The sequence below is a fragment of the Prunus mume genome, linkage group LG6, assembly GCF_029339155.1.
Source record: "Prunus mume cultivar Tortuosa linkage group LG6, ASM2933915v1, whole genome shotgun sequence".
In the NCBI taxonomy this organism is placed as follows: domain Eukaryota; kingdom Viridiplantae; phylum Streptophyta; class Magnoliopsida; order Rosales; family Rosaceae; genus Prunus; species Prunus mume.
This window is the reverse complement of record NC_142703.1, coordinates 9827919-9850339: the sequence shown is the minus strand read 5'-3', so window position 1 is coordinate 9850339 and position 22421 is coordinate 9827919. Positions and strand designations below refer to the sequence as shown.

Sequence of the window (22421 nt, the reverse complement as noted above, 5' to 3'; positions counted from 1 at the left end):
AAACTCTATAATGTGGGGTGGTATTTTGTGTGTGTAACCACACAACTTTTGATTATGAAACGAACCATGGTCAACAGACTCAGCACCATGGAAGGAGTTGAGAAGCCTCCTCCGTTTCTTCTTGTTGTCCTTCATATTTTCATGGAAATGTTGTAGCTTACATATAATCATAGGGGCTAGACTTTTGAAACGTAACATAGGGGCTAGACTTGATATTCCGTCCGGACAAATGGTTGGGGCCAAGGGAAGGGAAGACTAGACCATGCCAGTCAAGTGGAGGAAACCAACCACACAACTTTTGTTACCACAAGTTCTGTTTTTTTATATTTATTTATTTTTTAAATGTAGTTCAATTTTATTCTAAAACTTACAAGACTTGACTTCCTCTAAGTATTAGCTCATTCATAATAGAACTTGACATAGGGCCTAGACTTTATATTATGTCCAGACAAATGGCATTAATTATGAAATGTCATCATCAGTCAACAACTAGTAGTTCAAAAAACTAAATTTTCTTCTTAACTTAAATTAAAATAAAGCTTTCGACCAAAAATAAATTAATAAAAATAATGCAAATTACAAGTGAATTTTAAAGAACGAAAATCATAACAATAACAATCATCCTTCTATAAAGCTTGGAACATAACATTAACTCCTCAAACCACCATGGAAGGAGGACTTTTCTCTGCTCACAAGCCTACTTTTCTTCTTCTTCTCCTTCATATTTTCCTGCTTGCTTTGCTTCCATTCAAGGCCATTTCATCACCAAAAACACAGGCAGAAGCTTTGCTAACTTGGAAGAACACCTTTTATGATGCACCACCTTCCCTCACTTCATGGTCCCTCACTAACCTCAACAATCTTTGCAACTGGTATGCCATTGTTTGTGACCAGAACAGCGAACAAGTTTCCCAAATTGACCTCTCCAACTTCAACATCGCCGCAACACTAACCCATTTCAACTTCACCCCATTCCTCAATCTCACCCAATTCAACCTCAATGGCAACAATTTCACAGGGCCTATACCGTCTGCCATTGGCAACCTCTCCAAGCTCACAACTTTGGACTTGGGCAACAACTTTTTCGATCAAGAAATACCTGTGGAGATAGGCAAGTTAACAGAGCTCAAGTATCTGAGTTTCTTCAACAACACTCTCACTGGTGTAATTCCCTCTGAGCTGAGCAATCTCCAAAAGGTGCAGTTTTTGATTCTTGGAGCCAACTACAACTTACAAACTCCTGACTGGTCTAAATTTTCAGGCATGCCTTCTTTGACTTACCTTGATATTTCTGGTCTAATAGGACTTCATTCAGAATTCCCAGAATTTATATCTAATTGTTTGAACTTGACATTCCTTGACTTGTCTGGAAATCTCTTTACTGGCCAAATACCACAACAAGTATTTACCAATCTGAGCGAGCTTGAATATCTCAATCTCACCAACAACCGATTCCAAGGACCACTGCCATCAAATTTTCCCAAGCTTAAACACCTTCATTTAGCACAAAACAACTTCGGCGGTCCAATTCCTAAAGATATTGGTTTCATATCTGGTCTTCAAAGTATTGACTTGGCTTGGAATTCCCTTGAAGGGCCAATTCCATCCTCCATAGGCCAACTCAGGGAGCTTAAATACCTTGATCTTAGAGAGAATTCCTTAAACTCTGCAATCCCTTCTGAGCTTGGTCTTTGTACCAACCTCACCTACTTGGCCCTGTCTCACAATCACCTTGAAGGGAAAATTCCGCCTTCTATAGGCCAACTCAGAGAGCTCCAGCACCTTGATCTTCAATTGAATTCCTTAGCCTCTTCAATCCCATCTGAGCTTGGTCTTTGTACCAGCCTCACCTACTTGGACCTGTCTTACAATCAACTTCAAGGGAAAATTCCGCCTTCTATAGGCCAACTCAGAGAGCTCCACCACCTTGATCTTCAACAAAATTCCTTAAACTCTTCAATCCCTTTTGAGCTTGGTTTTTGTACCAACCTCACCTACTTGGACCTGTCTTACAATCAACTTCAAGGGAAAATTCCGCCTTCTATAGGCCAACTCAGAGAGCTCCAGCACCTTGATCTTCAATTGAATTCCTTAGCCTCTTCAATCCCATCTGAGCTTGGTCTTTGTACCAGCCTCACCCACATGGACCTGTCTCACAATCAACTTCAAGGGAAAATTCCACCTTCTATAGGCCAACTCAGAGGGCTTCAGTACCTTGATCTTAGTAACAATTCCTTAAATTCTTCAATCCCTTCTGAGCTTGGTTTTTGTACCAGCCTCACCTACTTGGCCCTGGCTTCCAATAAACTCAATGGGGAACTGCCTCTGTCCTTATCCAATCTGACCAACATCACCGATCTGAGTTTATTTACTAATCGGTTTACCGGTCCATTCCTGCCTTCTCTGCTCTTCAGTTGGACCGAAGTGGTCTCTTTGCAACTTCAACACAACAGCTTTAGTGGGAATATTCCACCAGAAATTGGACTGTTGAGAAAACTCAAAATGCTTTATCTGAATGATAATAAGTTCTCTGCCTCAATTCCGTCAGATATAGGAAGATTATCAGATTTGATAAGGTTGGATCTTTCGAGAAACCACCTCTCTGGGTCAATTCCTCCAACACTAAGCAACCTTCCAAATATTCAAATCTTAAATCTTTCCAACAACAATCTCAATGGCCCATTCCCGACAGAGATTGCCTTCCCACTCCTGGAGAATTTTGATTTGTCTAATAACAATTTTACAGGGCCCAAAAAAAAAAACATCAAAGTTATAATTGGTTTATCAGTGATTGCAACTACAATTGCTATGATTCTTATGTTCCATAAGAAACCCAAGCGTGTTCTTAAGAAAATCAATAGTGCTCAAAACTTTGAGAATTTTGAGTCAATTATATTGCAAGAAGAAGTAAAATTTACGTTTGGGGAAGTTGTAAAGGCCGTAGACGATTTTCATGAAAAGTACTGTATTGGAAAAGGAGGATTTGGAAGAGTATACAAGGCAGAGTTGCTATCAGGTCAAGCTGTTGCAGTTAAGAGGCTTAACATGTCAGACTCTAACGACATTCCAGCAATCAATCTCCAAAGTTTTGAGAATGAAATCCGAACTCTGACAAATATCCGGCATAGGAACATCATTCGGCTATATGGGTTCTGTTCAAGGAGGGGATGCATCTTCTTGCTCTATGAATATTTAGAGAGAGGCAGCCTGGGAAAGGCATTGTATGGGGTTGATGGGGTAACTGAACTTGGATGGGCTACAAGGGTCAAAGTTGTGAAAGGATTAGCTCATGCACTTTCTTACTTGCACCATGACTGCTCTCCACCAATTGTGCACCGTGATGTAACTGTCAACAATGTATTGCTCGAGTCAGATTTCGAAGCTCGACTTTCTGATTTTGGAACAGCAAGACTGATTAGTGCCAATTCATCCAACTGGACCCATATCGTTGGCTCATTTGGCTACATGGCACCAGGTAACATACCAATTTAACGTTGTGCATTTTTGGATCATGTTTTGGTGGCTGAGATATGTTTTGAGGCAACTTGGTTTGTTTTTCTCTTCATGTGCAGAGCTTGCATTGACAATGCGAGTCACGGATAAGTGTGATGTGTATAGCTTTGGAGTGGTGGCGCTGGAAGTTATGATGGGAAGGCACCCAGGGGATCTGCTAGAATCCCAGCTATCAGAATCATCAAAATCAATGAAGGAGGACAATGCAGAGTTGCTTTTGAAGGATTTGTTAGACCAAAGGCTGGAGGCTCCAAGCAATGAATTGGCAAAGGCAGTGGTGCTTGTGATGAGTTTAGCCTTGGCTTGTATACGTACGCGTCCCGGGTCTCGACCTACGATGCTTTATGTGGCACAAAAACTATCAGCTCAGAGACTGCCTTCCCTTCCCGAACCATTTGGCATGCTAACCATCAACAAGCTGATGGGGATTTAAAACTAGAAGGAAAAAAATAAAAACTAGTTGGAAAGTTTTCTGTGTGTAAGAGAAATCTTATACCATATATGTTAACATTAACATCTACACCGTCCATTCTAAAAAAATAAAATTCTGCACCATCCTAATTACTCATCTCTATTCTTTTTGGATTATCTGTGTGACTCATTTACTAGCAATCCTTTTTCTTTTTTTGGGGGGTCAATTTATTACTAGAAATCCTACACATCTAATAGTTATCTAAATATCTTTGGTTAATTTGGTAAATTGTGAAATGACATTTGGACTTAGGCCCAATAAACAACGGGTGTTCCACTAGCCCCCAAGCCCACAGAAGAATGCGAGCCAGCGGATCTATTTGGCGGGAAGCAACGGGTCACGAGAGAGTGCCAGCTCATCTTTCCCGCAAGAGACCCGTTAAATACCCGAAAACCCCACATGGCCATTGCTTCTTCTTCTTCTTCTTCTTCTCTGTGAGACTGTTAACCCTCAAAATCTCACATTTCGATCGATTCCAAATCTCTCATTTCTATTTGATCTCTGCAATGAGTTCCTTAGGAACCTTCAAATCCCAGACACCCAGAAGCCGAGAAAAGAAAGCTCTAAACCCAAAGCCCCAGATCTTAGGCAATGAGACACTGAGCACCAAAACCCCTCAAAAATCCGAAAAATTCTCTGGACGAGCCCGAAACGGCAACGTCGAGCTCTCCATTGGCGACATCAGAAGAGCCGCAGCCAAAAGCCTCGGCAAGTCGAGCCGAAGCGACGGACGGACCAGATCGATTCTTGGCCCGACGAAAGCCCATATAAAATTTTATTTTCAATTGATTGTTTGGTTGGAAAGATTTTATTTGCCTTTTCTGTTTCTGTTTTTGTTTTATTTGTTTTTTAAAAAAAAATTAATGGACCAAGTGGGGCCCACAATCCTCTATAAAGCTTGGAACATTAACTGGTCAACAACATCACGGCAAAACCTTTCTTTGGTCACAAGCCTCCTTTTCCTCTTTTCCTTTTTATTTTTCGGCTATCATTTCTTTCGTTGAAGGCCACCTCATCACCAAGAACACATGCGGAAGCATTGGTAAGCTGGAAGAACACATTTGCTTCTGCACCACCTTCTCTCAGTTCATGGTCCCTCACAAACCTCATAAATATCTGCCTTTTAAGTTTTAATTATTCCAATTTTAAAAGGACTTGGGTTAAGAAATATTGTAATTGTACCTTCCATAGCATAGCAAAAGCCTTCACGGGTGTGGTTATGATACATACTTGCAATGCTCCCTGTATTTCTTTGGTATTTCTTACGGTGATTTCAACGTCGAAATTTCATCATTTTTCTTATTTTGCAGGACAATTAGTCAAAATTTTAATCGAAATTGTAATATTTTTTCTGCTTCTTTTTTCTGTTTATGGTAGGTAAGGCTAACTTTGAAAGACGTGGTGATCATGAAGATGAATTCCTTTTGAGTCTCACAGAAAAATACATACATAGAGAGTTTGCTCATCTTCAAACTTAGGTTGAGTTTTTGTGATAATGCTGTAAGACAACATTGAAAATTAAAAGAAAATTAGATCGAACAACATTGAGTTTTTGTGATAATGTTGTAAAGAAAAGAAATGAAATTTAGGTTGTGAACCTTTGTACCATTCAGCAATTACCACAATTGAGCTTTTCGGAACAATATTTATAACCTAATTAACCTAGGCCAGTTTTCCATATGTAAGAAACTAAAACAACATAAATAAAACAATCAAACTACTCCTATGAACTCAATGGGGGAACTGCCTCTGTCTTTGTCCAATCTGAGAAGCTGGCACCAAAGGCTTCACCGAGTCGACCCGTAAAAAGGCACGTGCTGGCCGCTCCGAGATGCTACCGGAAAAGTAAGGCTTTTGTAAGTTTCAGTTGAGTTGTTTGTATGCATATGATTTATTCCTGACTCCTTTTGTTTGTGATTTGCTATTTAAGGCACCTTGGAAATGTTGTAATTTACTATCTAATAATTGTTGCATATGATGGGTGCTTGAATTCATAAGTAGAAGATATTGTTATATGGGGGTACAATATTTGGTTAACTTTGGCAATTTCCCAAGATTTGCGGGCATTGACTATGGTGATTAGAAATGACCAAGGCAATTTCCCTTCATTTATAGATTTTAAGTTGACTGCAAGACTTTTCTTAAGTTTGGAATTATGGTTGGGCCATGCTTAACTTCCTCAACTCATTCATAATAGAACTTAACATGAAATTCTTCTGTTTCCCTTTTTTATTTGTCTGTTTTTTGGTTTTCTATTTTTTGTTAAATGAAATTTCTAACTTAACATAGGGCTAGACAATGGCTGGGGCCAAGGGAAAACTAGACCACGCCAGTCAAGTCAAGGAAACACTGGAACCACACTTTTGGGTTGAGTTATAATATCTCCTTTCTCTTTTTGTATTTTCTTCTAGTACTTGTTTATGAATAGCATGTTGGTCCAATAATGCTTCCTTTCGGTTGTTGCGGTTGAGGGGTTGTTGCGGTTGAGGGGTTTGAAGCCCAGTTTTAGCAATATTTGCCCCCAAATCGAGTGTTTGACGGATAGGTATACTTCAAAAAATAAATAAAATTTTCTTTTCAATTGATTGTTTGGTTGCTGAAGAAATGAAATTAGGCTATTATAGAAATTGATCGTCTCTTTATCTCGGTTTTTAGGAGGTTTACATGTGGTCACTTGGCTCAGCTGAAGTTTGTTTTACCTGAGGTGATTGAGATAAAGAAAGTTCTTGTTAAGGATGAGAGAACCAGTTGTCTGAAGCCTGATCTTCATGTCACCATCAATGTTGATGCACTAGAGAGTGATGGCAAGGCGAAATCTGAAGGTGGTGGGAGAATGAATTTGAGGAAGACGTTCCTCAAACGGCTCGCAGATATTTCAAAATCCCATCCTGAGGTATACCCAATACTCAGTTTCTGATACAACATTACTAAAATGGTTTAATTTCTAAAGTATTCTTTGTTATTAAATTGATCTGGAATATGGAAAGTTATTGGTGTTCTGGCATGACTTTGAGCGTGCAGGGACTTTAAAGGACGCAAGGATTTAGAATATAAATACTGTATTAATTTATGTAACAAAAATAACTCTATGCACAGGGTTTCATTTGTTTGGTTTTTTTCAAAAGGTTATTCTTGCAGTTGGGTTCCTGTACTTGTGACTTCAACGTTTTATTTTTATCAATTTAACAATTTATTTTTTGAACTATTGATAGCATGTGGTCTAACAATGCTTAACATGCTTTCAGGATTATGAAATTCCAGAAGAAACTTTGCCTCAGCCATTCGATATTAGGAAGCAAGATATGCAATCAGATACAGGCAAGCTTCCCTTGTCATCATCTCCTGGTGACATATTGACTGATGTACACAGTACAGTTGAGCAGCCAGCAGTGTCAACAAGCTGCCTTCAGGGCGATGAAGTTCCAGAATCAAACCTCAATGCAGTTTGCTCTGTTGGGGAAAGGAGTACTTGTGCTTCATTGTATGGCTAAGTGCCTGTGACTCCAACCAAAGGCATAGACCCCATAGAAAATGATGGTAGTTTGCCCACACAAAGTGATAGCATTCAGTCGACTTCAGCAAAGCTTGCTTCAACTCCAGCTAGGTTGATGGCTGACACGCCTGCATTGCACCGACCAAAGCGATGCTATATGAGCCCAGATGATAATTCTACTAGCTCACCGAACAAGTTGGTTAGGCTTCCTCCACACTCCAGGTCTTTGAAATTTGACACTCCTGTGAAGAATAAAAATGTTGAGGATGAAGTTCCTGATATGGGTTGTACATCAATCGATAATGACAGCCTCGATATTCTTCCAGAGAATCTTTTGCAATCTGTACGTCTATCATGAATTCTCCATTTTTTCCCCAATTGTGTGATGTTTATTACTTCTCGTCTCTTGCAGCATTAATAAAATGTCGATCGCGAGTCAATACGTGCAGCAAGGCTAGAAGAGGCAAACTGAGCTGGAGAATGCTAGAATTTTCGAAGTTTACTTGTACCGAGAAGCATATTTAGAAGATGGTGTACAATTTTCCCATTTCATTAGGCATCCATCCATTTCCTTCCTTTTGCTATGAATCTTCTCCCATTAAACCTGTTGTACCAGCTTTCAATTTCTCACTAAAAACAATATCTTAATGGTGAGGAATCTATTTATACTGCTCCTTTCTAGTTAAAAAAAGCCTGCTCTAACTGTGTATGTGTAAAATATTTTACAAGAAAAAGAATTTATATTTTTATAAAGTCAATAGGGTTTTTCTAATTTTCTCCAGCGTGAAGATATCAAATCAAGGAAATTAATTGAAGACAATATTCTTCAACTTCAAGTATGGAAATGAGACTTCTGATATAGATAGACTAGCAATTATAACAAAAATATTAGTATATGTGGGAATTGGGACTGCACTAAAAAAATTAGTGGAATATCCGAAGGGAAGGAAAATGGAAACATTTTTTTATTTTAGATTTGATTTTAATATTGGGGTCAAATAGATTATGCGTAATGAACAATGAATGAATATGCTCTAATTAGCCCGGGATGTTGTGGCTAAAAGGAGTAGGGTCCTCTAATTTGACAATTTTTAATAAAATATGATTAACACCTGTTAGTATTCACCTTAGTTTTAGGATACAAAACCTTAATGATGAAGAATGACTTACATAATTTAGGGAACGTTTGGGAGTGTTTTTGGAAATGTCAAAAGCTGTTTTAAATTAGAACAAACACTTATGTCTTTTAAAATAATCTAGGAGTGCTTTGGTGGGATTCAAAAGCACTTGAGTTGGTTTTTCAAGAATCACATAATAGAAGTGTTGCATGGAAGAAACACGGGAAACACTTGGCTCTCATTAATAATACTTTTCAAATGCCGAAAATGCGCCCTTTTTTTTTATCATTTTTCTGTTTTTTGTTAAATGAAATTTCTAACTTAACATAGGTATAGGGGCTAGACTTTATATTATGTTGGGACAAATGGCTGAGGCCAAGGGAAAACTAGACCACGCCAGTCAAGTCGAGGAAACACTGGAACCATACACTTCTGGGTTGAGTTATAATTGCATTAATATCTCAATTATGAGAGCATCTCCACCCACAAGGGCTAAGTCTAAGGCAATGGCAAGTAAGGGCTGTCACTATTCACGTGAATAGTGTCAGCCTTTGCATTTGTGGTTCCACCCACAAGGGCAAAGTCTAGGGCAAGTCTAAGGCAATTACTATTCATTGTACTTTATTTCCTATATTTTTATATTTTAAATCATTAATTTTGATAATCTTTTGTAATTAAATTTTCGGATAAGATTTTCACCCTCTAAAATTGTGCCACGTGTCCCATATCAGATATGATTTTCAGATATTGAAAAAAAAATTATAATATTAGATTTCAGAAAAAATTTCACCCTCTAAAATTGTGCCACGTGTCCAATGTCAGATAAGATTTTCAGATATTTTTAAAAATTTATAATCTCATATTTCAGATAAGATTTTCACCCTCTACAATTGTGCCACGTGTCAAATGTCAGATAAGATTTTCAGATATTTTTAAAAATTATAATATCAGATTTTAGATAAGATTTTCATCCTCTAAAATTGTGCCACGTGTCATCTCTATCTTCTAAATCCCTCTATAAAACTACACCATCAACTCATACCTCTCACACCATCTCTTAGTTATTCCTTCATTTCTTAGATTTTAGAAAACACATTCTACTCTCAATGTCAAACTTGTCGAGGGTGTTGGAGAGGCAACAGAAACAAAGGGAAGAAATCCGGCGTAGACGTGCTCAAGAAGATCGGGATGCCAATGAAGAAGAGGAACAACTGCTTGCAGCAGCGGTGTGTATGATGAATCAATCAAGGCAACACCGTCGTCGTCGTGCCCCGAATGTGGACAGACGGGAGTCTCGGTAAGAATCTCATGGAGGATTATTTTATCCCAAATTCGTTATATCCTGCTTCTAAGTTTCGAGAACGATATAGAATGCAGCCACATTTGTTCCAAAAAATCATGCATGATATTTGTAATTACGACATATACTTCATTCAAAAGCATGATCTGTTGGAGCTTTGGGTCTTATCCCGGAGCAAAACTTACAGTGCTGCGGATGCTTGCTTATGGGGCATCTGCAGAGCAGGTGGATGAGATTGCACAGGATGGGAAAATCTCTGTCCTAGAGTGCTTGGTGAGATTTTGTGATGCAGTAGAAAATTTGTACACGAGGGAGTACCTTCGCAAACCCACGCCAAGAGACCTGCAACGGCTTCTACAAAAAGGCGAGGCTCGAGGTTTCCCAGGAATGATTGGAAGCATCGATTGCATGCACTGGCAGTGGAAGAACTGCCCTACTGCTTGGCAAGGGGAGTATGGGAATCGAAGGGCCAAAAAAGTATAATTTTGGAGGCCGTAGCTTCATTCGATTGTTGGGTTTGGCATGCCTTCTTCGGGGTTGCCGGATCTCAGAATGACCTCAATGTCCTTGGTCAATCCCCGGTGTTCGACGAGGTATTGCGAGGTCATTCTCCCAGGTCATGTACCAAATCAACAATACCGTTTACTCTAGTGCGTACTACCTTGCCGACGGAATTTATCCTAGGTGGACGACATTCGTGAAAACAATTCCGAATCCCCAATCCGAGAAGGAAAGAAACTTTGCTTCCTTTCAAGAAGGTTACAGGAAAGACGTGGAGAGGTGTTTCGGTATCTTGCAAGCTCGTTGGGCAATTATTAGAGGTGCTACTCGGATGCTAGATGAGGAGGTGCTGCGGAGTATTATGATGACTTGCATCATCCTTCACAACATGATTGTGGAGGATGAGTATGACTATGATGCTCAAGAGGTGTTTGAACCCGATCCAATGAACACATCGTTGACAAGAATATATGAAAGGCCGATTGGACCAAATGGACTACCACTGGGCCCGAACCCTTACTTCGGGATGGTCAATTCAACAACCCCATGATTGATCGGCATCAAGAAATGCAATCTTCATATGTTCACGAGATACGTCAAGGTGACTTGGTCGAGCACTTGTGGGAGATGAAAGGCAATCACAATGGATGAAGTCAAGATTAGTGCTTTGTTTGGAATTATGCTTTGTTTTTAATTATGTTTTATTTTGTGTGTGGTTTTTTTTTTGGAATTATGCTTTTTATTATTATGCTTTTATGTATGGTTTGTTTTGTGTGTTGTTTCCAATAAATGAAGGTTTTTTTAAATTAATATTTGTTTTGATGCTCAAATGTTTTTAATAAATAGTCATTTTATTTAATGTTTTTATTGAATAAAAAGGAAACAATACAACAAATTAAAGGATAATACAACAATACAACATATGGCAAAGGTGTTTCAATACAACCTAATGGTTTTCATCATTTAACCAATCCGTATTGCTAGGTCCGTCGTCATTGAAAAGTTTTTTTCTCATCACATCTCTTCGTCGTAGCTTCCAATAGGCTTTTGTTTCGGGAGACATATGGCTCGTATCCATGGCCATGATTTTCATCTCTCTATCCTCTATGTCTTTTTCTTGTGCCATTTGTTGTTGCAGAACAAATGCTTCCTCTCGTGCCATGTCAATTTCATCTCTTTTCAAGTCTCTCTCCATTCTTAGTGAGGTGCTCTTAGCTATTTGCTTCAATAATTGTACATTCATCGGTCGAAGTGCCCCCTCTCTTGGCCTTTGCCGCCTTTCTCCCCATAGGTCTTGGCGGACGTGGCACAAATGGTGACTCGCGTTTCCATTGAGAGTCCAATGGAGAATCGGTTGATGGAGAATCGTGGAGTGGCGTCTCATTCATCACAATCGGCGGACCGGTGGGAATAATTTTGAATCTCGAACAATCCTTCACAATTTCCCAACAATGGAATGCACGAAACTTTTTTTGCCTTGCCCCATGGCACCGTATCACATTTGTGCTTGTATCATCTATTAAAAATAAATAATTGGAAGTGCAAGAAACAAAAATTATTATGCAAGAAAATATAAACTATTTTGAAATGCAAAAATAAAATTGATTATGCAAGAAAATATAGACAAATTACAGGCGCACCAAGAAAAAAAAATATGCAAGAAAAACAAATAGAATATGCAATAAAAAAAAATGACATTGAATTGATTAAAATGGCAATTATAAATATTTTACCTCATCGGTCAAATTTTGATCGCTTTGAATGTTCACCTTTGCTTTTGTCAAGGCATTTCTCCATTTCCCTAACTCTTTATTCAGAAGTTTCCATCTACTAGACAACGCCATTTCGGTCCGAATAGAACCCGATCTTTGACAAAATTCTCCATGAATTTTGCTTCACATGTGATGAAACCTCATCTCATTGCCCGTGATAGGGTCATGACTAATATTCACCCAAGATTGACATAACGCAATATCTTCATTCGTTGACCACGAGCCTCCGACTTCAATAGAAGATGCCATTCGTTTTTTTTTTTTTTTATACAAATGGAAAGTAGTAGAAAAATGTGAGTGGAGAGTAAAAAATATTGGAAGGAGAAGAGTTTGTATGGAGAATTGGTGTGGAAGTGAAAAATGTGAGTGGAGATAAAAAAATATTGGAATGAGAAAAGTTTGTATGAAGAATTGGTGTGGAATGTTTTAGAAATGTGAGTAAAGAGTAAAAAATATTGGATGGAGAAGAAATTGTATGAAGATTTAGTGTGGAAAGTAAATAAAATGGTTAGGTATTTATAGAGAAAAAATACAGAATTTTTGGGTATTTTTTTTAAAAAAATTCAAAATTTTTTCGATTTTTTTAGCCAAAAACGAGGACCGTCGGATTTGGAAAAAGTCATCGGAGAGTCCTCGTCGCGCCATGTGGCAAACACCGTTGGGTCTGTCGGTGGTGGCGTCCTCGCTAACACACGAAGTCAAATTTTTACCATTGGCGCGTGTAATTCATGCGTCAACGGTAAAAAAATTGATATTAGTCTGTAGGCGTCGTGGACGCTAACGCTGATGTCACCTAACTCGAGCTTCGGCCGGGCAAGACTTGCCCTTGGGCCGTCGGGCTGGTGGGACCCACCTCGGCGCTACTGAGCCTGGAGCTGCCTGCTCTCTCTGGCAGCCCTTCACCCATTTGGGTTGGGCGCTGGAGGTGCTCTGAAATGAACTGTAAGTCTATGACATATGTATTTATTTATTAATACTATACCATTAGTCTATGCACATGAATGAAAATACTAGATAGAAACTCTATAATGTGGGGTGGTATTTTGTGTGTGTAACCACACAACTTTTGATTATGAAACGAACCATGGTCAACAGACTCAGCACCATGGAAGGAGTTGAGAAGCCTCCTCCGTTTCTTCTTGTTGTCCTTCATATTTTCATGGAAATGTTGTAGCTTACATATAATCATAGGGGCTAGACTTTTGAAACGTAACATAGGGGCTAGACTTGATATTCCGTCCGGACAAATGGTTGGGGCCAAGGGAAGGGAAGACTAGACCATGCCAGTCAAGTGGAGGAAACCAACCACACAACTTTTGTTACCACAAGTTCTGTTTTTTTATATTTATTTATTTTTTAAATGTAGTTCAATTTTATTCTAAAACTTACAAGACTTGACTTCCTCTAAGTATTAGCTCATTCATAATAGAACTTGACATAGGGCCTAGACTTTATATTATGTCCAGACAAATGGCATTAATTATGAAATGTCATCATCAGTCAACAACTAGTAGTTCAAAAAACTAAATTTTCTTCTTAACTTAAATTAAAATAAAGCTTTCGACCAAAAATAAATTAATAAAAATAATGCAAATTACAAGTGAATTTTAAAGAACGAAAATCATAACAATAACAATCATCCTTCTATAAAGCTTGGAACATAACATTAACTCCTCAAACCACCATGGAAGGAGGACTTTTCTCTGCTCACAAGCCTACTTTTCTTCTTCTTCTCCTTCATATTTTCCTGCTTGCTTTGCTTCCATTCAAGGCCATTTCATCACCAAAAACACAGGCAGAAGCTTTGCTAACTTGGAAGAACACCTTTTATGATGCACCACCTTCCCTCACTTCATGGTCCCTCACTAACCTCAACAATCTTTGCAACTGGTATGCCATTGTTTGTGACCAGAACAGCGAACAAGTTTCCCAAATTGACCTCTCCAACTTCAACATCGCCGCAACACTAACCCATTTCAACTTCACCCCATTCCTCAATCTCACCCAATTCAACCTCAATGGCAACAATTTCACAGGGCATATACCGTCTGCCATTGGCAACCTCTCCAAGCTCACAACTTTGGACTTGGGCAACAACTTTTTCGATCAAGAAATACCTGTGGAGATAGGCAAGTTAACAGAGCTCAAGTATCTGAGTTTCTTCAACAACACTCTCACTGGTGTAATTCCCTCTGAGCTGAGCAATCTCCAAAAGGTGCAGTTTTTGATTCTTGGAAGAAATAACTTCTACTTCGAAACTCCTGACTGGTCTGAATTTTCTGGCATGCCTTCTTTGACATACCTTGATTTTTCTCTAAGCAATCATCTTGATTTAGAATTCCCAGAATTTATATCTAAATGTTTGAACTTGACATTCCTCGACTTGTCTCGAAATTCCTTTACTGGCCAAATACCACAACAAGTATTTAACAATCTGGGCAAGCTTGAATATCTCAATCTCACCAACAACCAATTCGAAGGACCACTGCCATCAAACTTTCCCAAGCTTAAACACCTTTATTTAGCACAAAACAACTTTGGCGGTCCAATTTCTGAAGATATTGGTTTCATATCTGGTCTTCAGCGTATTGACTTGGCTGGGAATTCCCTTAAAGGGAAAATTCCCTCCTCCATAGGCCAACTCAGGGTGCTTAAATACCTTGATCTTAGAGAGAATTCCTTAAACTCTTCAATCCCTTCTGAGCTTGGTCTTTGTACCAGCCTCACCTACTTGGACCTGACTTCCAATCACCTTGAAGGGAAAATTCCGCCTTCTATAGGCCAACTCAGAGAGCTCCAGCACCTTGATCTTAGAGAGAATTCCTTAAACTCTTCAATCCCTTCTGAGCTTGGTCTTTGTACCAGCCTCACCTACTTGGACCTGACTTCCAATCACCTTGAAGGGAAAATTCCGCCATCTATAGGCCAACTCAGAGAGCTCCAGCACCTTGATCTTCGAGAGAATTCCTTAAACTCTTCAATCCCTTCTGAGCTTGGTCTTTGTACCAAACTCACCTACTTGGCCCTGTCTTCCAATCACCTTGAAGGGAAAATTCTGCCTTCTATAGGCCAACTCAGAGAGCTCCAGCACCTTGATCTTAGTAATAATTTTTTAAATTCTTCAATCCCTTCTGAGCTTGGTCTTTGTACCAACCTCACCTACTTGGCCTTGGCTTCCAATAAACTCAATGGGGAACTGCCTCTGTCTTTGTCCAATCTGAACAAGATCACCGATCTGAGTTTATTTGCTAATCGGTTTACCGGTCCACTCTTGTCTTCTCTAATCTCCAATTGGACCGAAGTGGTCTCTTTGCAACTTCAACACAACAGCTTTAGTGGGAATATTCCACCAGAAATTGGACTGTTGACAAAACTCAATGTGCTTGATCTGAATGATAATAAGTTCTCTGCCTCAATTCCGTCAGATATAGGAAGATTATCAGATTTGAGAAGCTTGGATCTTTCGAGAAACCACCTCTTTGGGTCAATTCCTCTAACACTATGGAAACTTCGATTAATTCAGAGCTTAAATCTTTCCAACAACTATCTCAATGGCCCAGTCCCGCCAGATATTCCCTTCCCACTCGTGATGAATTTTGATTTGTCTAATAACAATTTCACATGGGAAATCCAAAAAGCCCCCGGCAATTCCAAAAAAAATAACAACGAAGTTATAATTGGTGTCCTTGTACTACTTGTTTGTGGTTTATCAGTGGTTGCAACTACAATTGCTCTGATTCGTATGTTCCATAAGAAAACCAAGCGTGCTCTTAAGAAAATCAATAGTGCTCAAAACTTTGAGAATTTTGAGTCAATGATATTGCAAGAAGAAGTAAAATTTACGTTTGGGGAAGTTGTAAAGGCCATAGAAGATTTTCATGAGAAGTACTGTATTGGAAAAGGAGGATTTGGAAGAGTATACAAGGCAGAATTGCTATCAGGTCAAGTTGTTGCAGTTAAGAGGCTTAACATGTCAGACTCTAACGACATTCCAGCAATCAATCTCCAAAGTTTTGAGAATGAAATCCGAACTCTAACAAATGTCCGGCATAGGAACATCATTCGGCTATATGGGTTCTGTTCAAGGAGGGGATGCATCTTCTTGATTTATGAATATTTAGAGAGAGGCAGTCTGGGAAAGGCATTGTATGGGGTTGATGGGGTAACTGAACTTGGATGGGCTACAAGGGTCAAAGTTGTGAAAGGATTAGGTCATGCACTTTCTTACTTGCACCACGACTGCTCTCCACCAATTGTGCACCGTGATGTAACTGTCAACAATGTATTGCTCGAGTCAGATTTCGAAGCTCGACTTTCTGATTTTGGAACAGCAAGACTGATTAGTGCCAATTCATCCAACTGGACCCATATCGTTGGCTCATTTGGCTACATGGCACCAGGTAACATGCCAATTTAACGTTGTGCATTTTTGGATCATAATTTGGTGACTGAGATATGTTTTGAGGATTTGGTTTGTTTTTCTCTTCATGTGCAGAGCTTGCATTGACAATGCGAATCACGGATAAGTGTGATGTGTATAGCTTTGGAGTGGTGGCGCTGGAAGTTATGATGGGAAGGCACCCAGGGGATTTGCTAGAATCCCAGCTTTCAGAATCATCACAATCAATGAAGGAGGACAATGCAAAGTTGCTTTTGAAGGATTTGTTAGACCAAAGGCTGGAGGCTCCAAGGAATGAATTGGCAAAGGCAGTGGTGCTTGTGATGAGTTTAGCCTTGGCTTGTATACGTACGCGTCCCGGGTCTCGACCTACAATGCTCTATGTAGCACAAAAACTATCAGCTCATAGTCTGCCTTCCCTTCCTGAACCATTTGGCATGCTAACCATCAACAAGCTGATGGGGATATAAGAGAAATTCTTATACCATGTATGTTAACATTAACATTTGCACCGTCCATTCCTAATTACTCATCTCTATTCTTTTTGGATTATATGTGTCTCATTTACTAGCAATCCCTTTTTTTTTTTTTTTTTTGGTGGTAAATTTATTACTAGTATGTATATGGGTGAGTTATATTATACTTTAATTTTTTTCAATATTTTTAATTATTAATAATAGTATGCATAGATAGAAGATCAAATTTTCCATAAAAACAAATTTTATTAATTTAAAGTAAAATGTATTAATTTTGTATAAAAACAAAATTTATTAATTTAAAAATTGAGTAGAGTTTTTTCCTCATTTTCTTAACCAGACATTTGATAGTTATCTAAATATCTTGCACAATTTTCTTCAAAAAATAGGCTTTGGATTTGGATATAGGCCCAATAAACAACGGGTGTCCCAATAGCCCACTAGCCCGCAGAAGAATGCGAGCCAGCGGATCTATTTGGCGGGAAGCAACGGGTCACGCGAGAGTGCCAGCTCATCTTTCCCGCCAGAGACCCGATAAATACCGGAAAACCCCACATGGCCATTGCTTCTTCTTCTTCTTCTTCTTCTCTGTGAGACTGTTAACCCTCAAAATCTCACATTTCGATCGATTCCAAATCTCTCATTTCTATTTGATCTCTGCAATGAGTTCCTTAGGAACCTTCAAATCCCAGACACCCAGAAGCCGAGAAAAGAAAGCTCTAAACCCAAAGCCCCAGATCTTAGGCAATGAGACACTGAGCACCAAAACCCCTCAAAAATCCGAAAAATTCTCTGGGACGAGCCCGAAACGGCAACGTCGAGCTCTCCATTGGCGACATCAGAAGAGCCGCAGCCAAAAGCCTCAGCAAGTCGAGCGAGCGACGGACGGACCAGATCGATTCTTGGCCCGACGAAAGCCCATATAAAATTTTATTTTCAATTGATTGTTTGGTTGGAAAGATTTTATTTGCCTTTTCTGTTTCTGTTTTTGTTTTATTTGTTTTTTAAAAAAAAATTAATGGACCAAGTGGGGCCCACAATCCTCTATAAAGCTTGGAACATTAACTGGTCAACAACATCACGGCAAAACCTTTCTTTGGTCACAAGCCTCCTTTTCCTCTTTTCCTTTTTATTTTTCGGCTATCATTTCTTTCGTTGAAGGCCACCTCATCACCAAGAACACATGCGGAAGCATTGGTAAGCTGGAAGAACACATTTGCTTCTGCACCACCTTCTCTCAGTTCATGGTCCCTCACAAACCTCACAAATATCTGCCTTTTAAGTTTTAATTATTCCAATTTTAAAAGGACTTGGGTTAAGAAATATTGTAATTGTACCTTCCATAGCATAGCAAAAGCCTTCACGGGTGTGGTTATGATACATACTTGCAATGCTCCCTGTATTTCTTTGGTATTTCTTACGGTGATTTCAACGTCGAAATTTCATCATTTTTCTTATTTTGCAGGACAATTAGTCAAAATTTTAATCGAAATTGTAATATTTTTTCTGCTTCTTTTTTCTGTTTATGGTAGGTAAGGCTAACTTTGAAAGACGTGGTGATCATGAAGATGAATTCCTTTTGAGTCTCACAGAAAAATACATACATAGAGAGTTTGCTCATCTTCAAACTTAGGTTGAGTTTTTGTGATAATGCTGTAAGACAACATTGAAAATTAAAAGAAAATTAGATCGAACAACATTGAGTTTTTGTGATAATGTTGTAAAGAAAAGAAATGAAATTTAGGTTGTGAACCTTTGTACCATTCAGCAATTACCACAATTGAGCTTTTCGGAACAATATTTATAACCTAATTAACCTAGGCCAGTTTTCCATATGTAAGAAACTAAAACAACATAAATAAAACAATCAAACTACTCCTATGAACTCAATGGGGGAACTGCCTCTGTCTTTGTCCAATCTGAGAAGCTGGCACCAAAGGCTTCACCGAGTCGACCCGTAAAAAGGCACGTGCTGGCCGCTCCGAGATGCTACCGGAAAAGTAAGGCTTTTGTAAGTTTCAGTTGAGTTGTTTGTATGCATATGATTTATTCCTGACTCCTTTTGTTTGTGATTTGCTATTTAAGGCACCTTGGAAATGTTGTAATTTACTATCTAATAATTGTTGCATATGATGGGTGCTTGAATTCATAAGTAGAAGATATTGTTATATGGGGGTACAATATTTGGTTAACTTTGGCAATTTCCCAAGATTTGCGGGCATTGACTATGGTGATTAGAAATGACCAAGGCAATTTCCCTTCATTTATAGATTTTAAGTTGACTGCAAGACTTTTCTTAAGTTTGGAATTATGGTTGGGCCATGCTTAACTTCCTCAACTCATTCATAATAGAACTTAACATGAAATTCTTCTGTTTCCCTTTTTTATTTGTCTGTTTTTTGGTTTTCTATTTTTTGTTAAATGAAATTTCTAACTTAACATAGGGCTAGACAATGGCTGGGGCCAAGGGAAAACTAGACCACGCCAGTCAAGTCAAGGAAACACTGGAACCACACTTTTGGGTTGAGTTATAATATCTCCTTTCTCTTTTTGTATTTTCTTCTAGTACTTGTTTATGAATAGCATGTTGGTCCAATAATGCTTCCTTTCGGTTGTTGCGGTTGAGGGGTTGTTGCGGTTGAGGGGTTTGAAGCCCAGTTTTAGCAATATTTGCCCCCAAATCGAGTGTTTGACGGATAGGTATACTTCAAAAAATAAATAAAATTTTCTTTTCAATTGATTGTTTGGTTGCTGAAGAAATGAAATTAGGCTATTATAGAAATTGATCGTCTCTTTATCTCGGTTTTTAGGAGGTTTACATGTGGTCACTTGGCTCAGCTGAAGTTTGTTTTACCTGAGGTGATTGAGATAAAGAAAGTTCTTGTTAAGGATGAGAGAACCAGTTGTCTGAAGCCTGATCTTCATGTCACCATCAATGTTGATGCACTAGAGAGTGATGGCAAGGCGAAATCTGAAGGTGGTGGGAGAATGAATTTGAGGAAGACGTTCCTCAAACGGCTCGCAGATATTTCAAAATCCCATCCTGAGGTATACCCAATACTCAGTTTCTGATACAACATTACTAAAATGGTTTAATTTCTAAAGTATTCTTTGTTATTAAATTGATCTGGAATATGGAAAGTTATTGGTGTTCTGGCATGACTTTGAGCGTGCAGGGACTTTAAAGGACGCAAGGATTTAGAATATAAATACTGTATTAATTTATGTAACAAAAATAACTCTATGCACAGGGTTTCATTTGTTTGGTTTTTTTCAAAAAGGTTATTCTTGCAGTTGGGTTCCTGTACTTGTGACTTCAACGTTTTATTTTTATCAATTTAACAATTTATTTTTTGAACTATTGATAGCATGTGGTCTAACAATGCTTAACATGCTTTCAGGATTATGAAATTCCAGAAGAAACTTTGCCTCAGCCATTCGATATTAGGAAGCAAGATATGCAATCAGATACAGGCAAGCTTCCCTTGTCATCATCTCCTGGTGACATATTGACTGATGTACACAGTACAGTTGAGCAGCCAGCAGTGTCAACAAGCTGCCTTCAGGGCGATGAAGTTCCAGAATCAAACCTCAATGCAGTTTGCTCTGTTGGGGAAAGGAGTACTTGTGCTTCATTGTATGGCTAAGTGCCTGTGACTCCAACCAAAGGCATAGACCCCATAGAAAATGATGGTAGTTTGCCCACACAAAGTGATAGCATTCAGTCGACTTCAGCAAAGCTTGCTTCAACTCCAGCTAGGTTGATGGCTGACACGCCTGCATTGCACCGACCAAAGCGATGCTATATGAGCCCAGATGATAATTCTACTAGCTCACCGAACAAGTTGGTTAGGCTTCCTCCACACTCCAGGTCTTTGAAATTTGACACTCCTGTGAAGAATAAAAATGTTGAGGATGAAGTTCCTGATATGGGTTGTACATCAATCGATAATGACAGCCTCGATATTCTTCCAGAGAATCTTTTGCAATCTGTACGTCTATCATGAATTCTCCATTTTTTCCCCAATTGTGTGATGTTTATTACTTCTCGTCTCTTGCAGCATTAATAAAATGTCGATCGCGAGTCAATACGTGCAGCAAGGCTAGAAGAGGCAAACTGAGCTGGAGAATGCTAGAATTTTCGAAGTTTACTTGTACCGAGAAGCATATTTAGAAGATGGTGTACAATTTTCCCATTTCATTAGGCATCCATCCATTTCCTTCCTTTTGCTATGAATCTTCTCCCATTAAACCTGTTGTACCAGCTTTCAATTTCTCACTAAAAACAATATCTTAATGGTGAGGAATCTATTTATACTGCTCCTTTCTAGTTAAAAAAAGCCTGCTCTAACTGTGTATGTGTAAAATATTTTACAAGAAAAAGAATTTATATTTTTATAAAGTCAATAGGGTTTTTCTAATTTTCTCCAGCGTGAAGATATCAAATCAAGGAAATTAATTGAAGACAATATTCTTCAACTTCAAGTATGGAAATGAGACTTCTGATATAGATAGACTAGCAATTATAACAAAAATATTAGTATATGTGGGAATTGGGACTGCACTAAAAAAATTAGTGGAATATCCGAAGGGAAGGAAAATGGAAACATTTTTTTATTTTAGATTTGATTTTAATATTGGGGTCAAATAGATTATGCGTAATGAACAATGAATGAATATGCTCTAATTAGCCCGGGATGTTGTGGCTAAAAGGAGTAGGGTCCTCTAATTTGACAATTTTTAATAAAATATGATTAACACCTGTTAGTATTCACCTTAGTTTTAGGATACAAAACCTTAATGATGAAGAATGACTTACATAATTTAGGGAACGTTTGGGAGTGTTTTTGGAAATGTCAAAAGCTGTTTTAAATTAGAACAAACACTTATGTCTTTTAAAATAATCTAGGAGTGCTTTGGTGGGATTCAAAAGCACTTGAGTTGGTTTTTCAAGAATCACATAATAGAAGTGTTGCATGGAAGAAACACGGGAAACACTTGGCTCTCATTAATAATACTTTTCAAATGCCGAAAATGCGCCCTTTTTTTTTATCATTTTTCTGTTTTTTGTTAAATGAAATTTCTAACTTAACATAGGTATAGGGGCTAGACTTTATATTATGTTGGGACAAATGGCTGAGGCCAAGGGAAAACTAGACCACGCCAGTCAAGTCGAGGAAACACTGGAACCATACACTTCTGGGTTGAGTTATAATTGCATTAATATCTCAATTATGAGAGCATCTCCACCCACAAGGGCTAAGTCTAAGGCAATGGCAAGTAAGGGCTGTCACTATTCACGTGAATAGTGTCAGCCTTTGCATTTGTGGTTCCACCCACAAGGGCAAAGTCTAGGGCAAGTCTAAGGCAATTACTA

At 38.6% G+C, this 22421-nt stretch overlaps 2 protein-coding genes and 2 pseudogenes across 5 annotated transcripts; all 4 read left to right on the top strand.

Moving 5' to 3' along the window:
* The first annotated feature begins 630 nt into the window (after positions 1 to 630).
* Positions 631 to 4087, top strand: LOC148916036 (uncharacterized). The gene is made up of 2 exons (XM_089055292.1): positions 631 to 3475; positions 3573 to 4087. Exons 1-2 carry the CDS (start codon positions 667 to 669, stop codon positions 3944 to 3946), a joined length of 3183 nt encoding a protein of 1060 aa, XP_088911418.1. The 5' UTR covers positions 631 to 666; the 3' UTR covers positions 3947 to 4087.
* A 2196-nt stretch (positions 4088 to 6283) lies between these two features.
* On the top strand, positions 6284 to 8175 carry LOC148916035 (CDT1-like protein a, chloroplastic; annotated as a pseudogene). The gene is made up of 5 exons (XR_016128118.1): positions 6284 to 6352; positions 6457 to 6530; positions 6641 to 6878; positions 7231 to 7821; positions 7891 to 8175. The product of XR_016128118.1 is annotated as a CDT1-like protein a, chloroplastic (transcript).
* Positions 8176 to 13800: 5625 nt separating this feature from the next.
* Positions 13801 to 17834, top strand: LOC103334582 (uncharacterized). 2 transcript variants are annotated; one of them, XM_089054561.1, is made up of 3 exons: positions 13801 to 16569; positions 16665 to 17056; positions 17434 to 17834. In XM_089054561.1, the coding sequence occupies exons 1-2, from the start codon at positions 13854 to 13856 to the stop codon at positions 17036 to 17038; spliced, it is 3090 nt and encodes a 1029-aa protein (XP_088910687.1). In that variant the 5' UTR covers positions 13801 to 13853; the 3' UTR covers positions 17039 to 17056; positions 17434 to 17834. The 2 variants fall into 2 exon arrangements, with proteins under 2 accessions (XP_088910687.1, XP_088910686.1); XM_089054560.1 differs by lacking the exon at positions 17434 to 17834 and having other exon boundaries at positions 16665 to 17120.
* A 1663-nt stretch (positions 17835 to 19497) lies between these two features.
* On the top strand, positions 19498 to 21361 carry LOC103334581 (CDT1-like protein a, chloroplastic; annotated as a pseudogene). The gene is made up of 5 exons (XR_016128117.1): positions 19498 to 19566; positions 19671 to 19744; positions 19855 to 20092; positions 20446 to 21036; positions 21106 to 21361. The product of XR_016128117.1 is annotated as a CDT1-like protein a, chloroplastic (transcript).
* The last annotated feature ends 1060 nt before the right edge of the window (positions 21362 to 22421 follow it).

Coding starts and splice junctions, on each gene's coding strand:
- LOC148916036 (XM_089055292.1), top strand. CDS start 667: ATGGAAGGAGGACTTTTCTCTGCTCACAAGCCTACTTTTCTTCTTCTT. Junction 3,476..3,572: donor ATTTGGCTACATGGCACCAG/GTAACATACCAA, acceptor CTTCATGTGCAG/AGCTTGCATTGACAATGCGA.
- LOC103334582 (XM_089054561.1), top strand. CDS start 13,854: ATGGAAGGAGGACTTTTCTCTGCTCACAAGCCTACTTTTCTTCTTCTT. Junction 16,570..16,664: donor ATTTGGCTACATGGCACCAG/GTAACATGCCAA, acceptor CTTCATGTGCAG/AGCTTGCATTGACAATGCGA.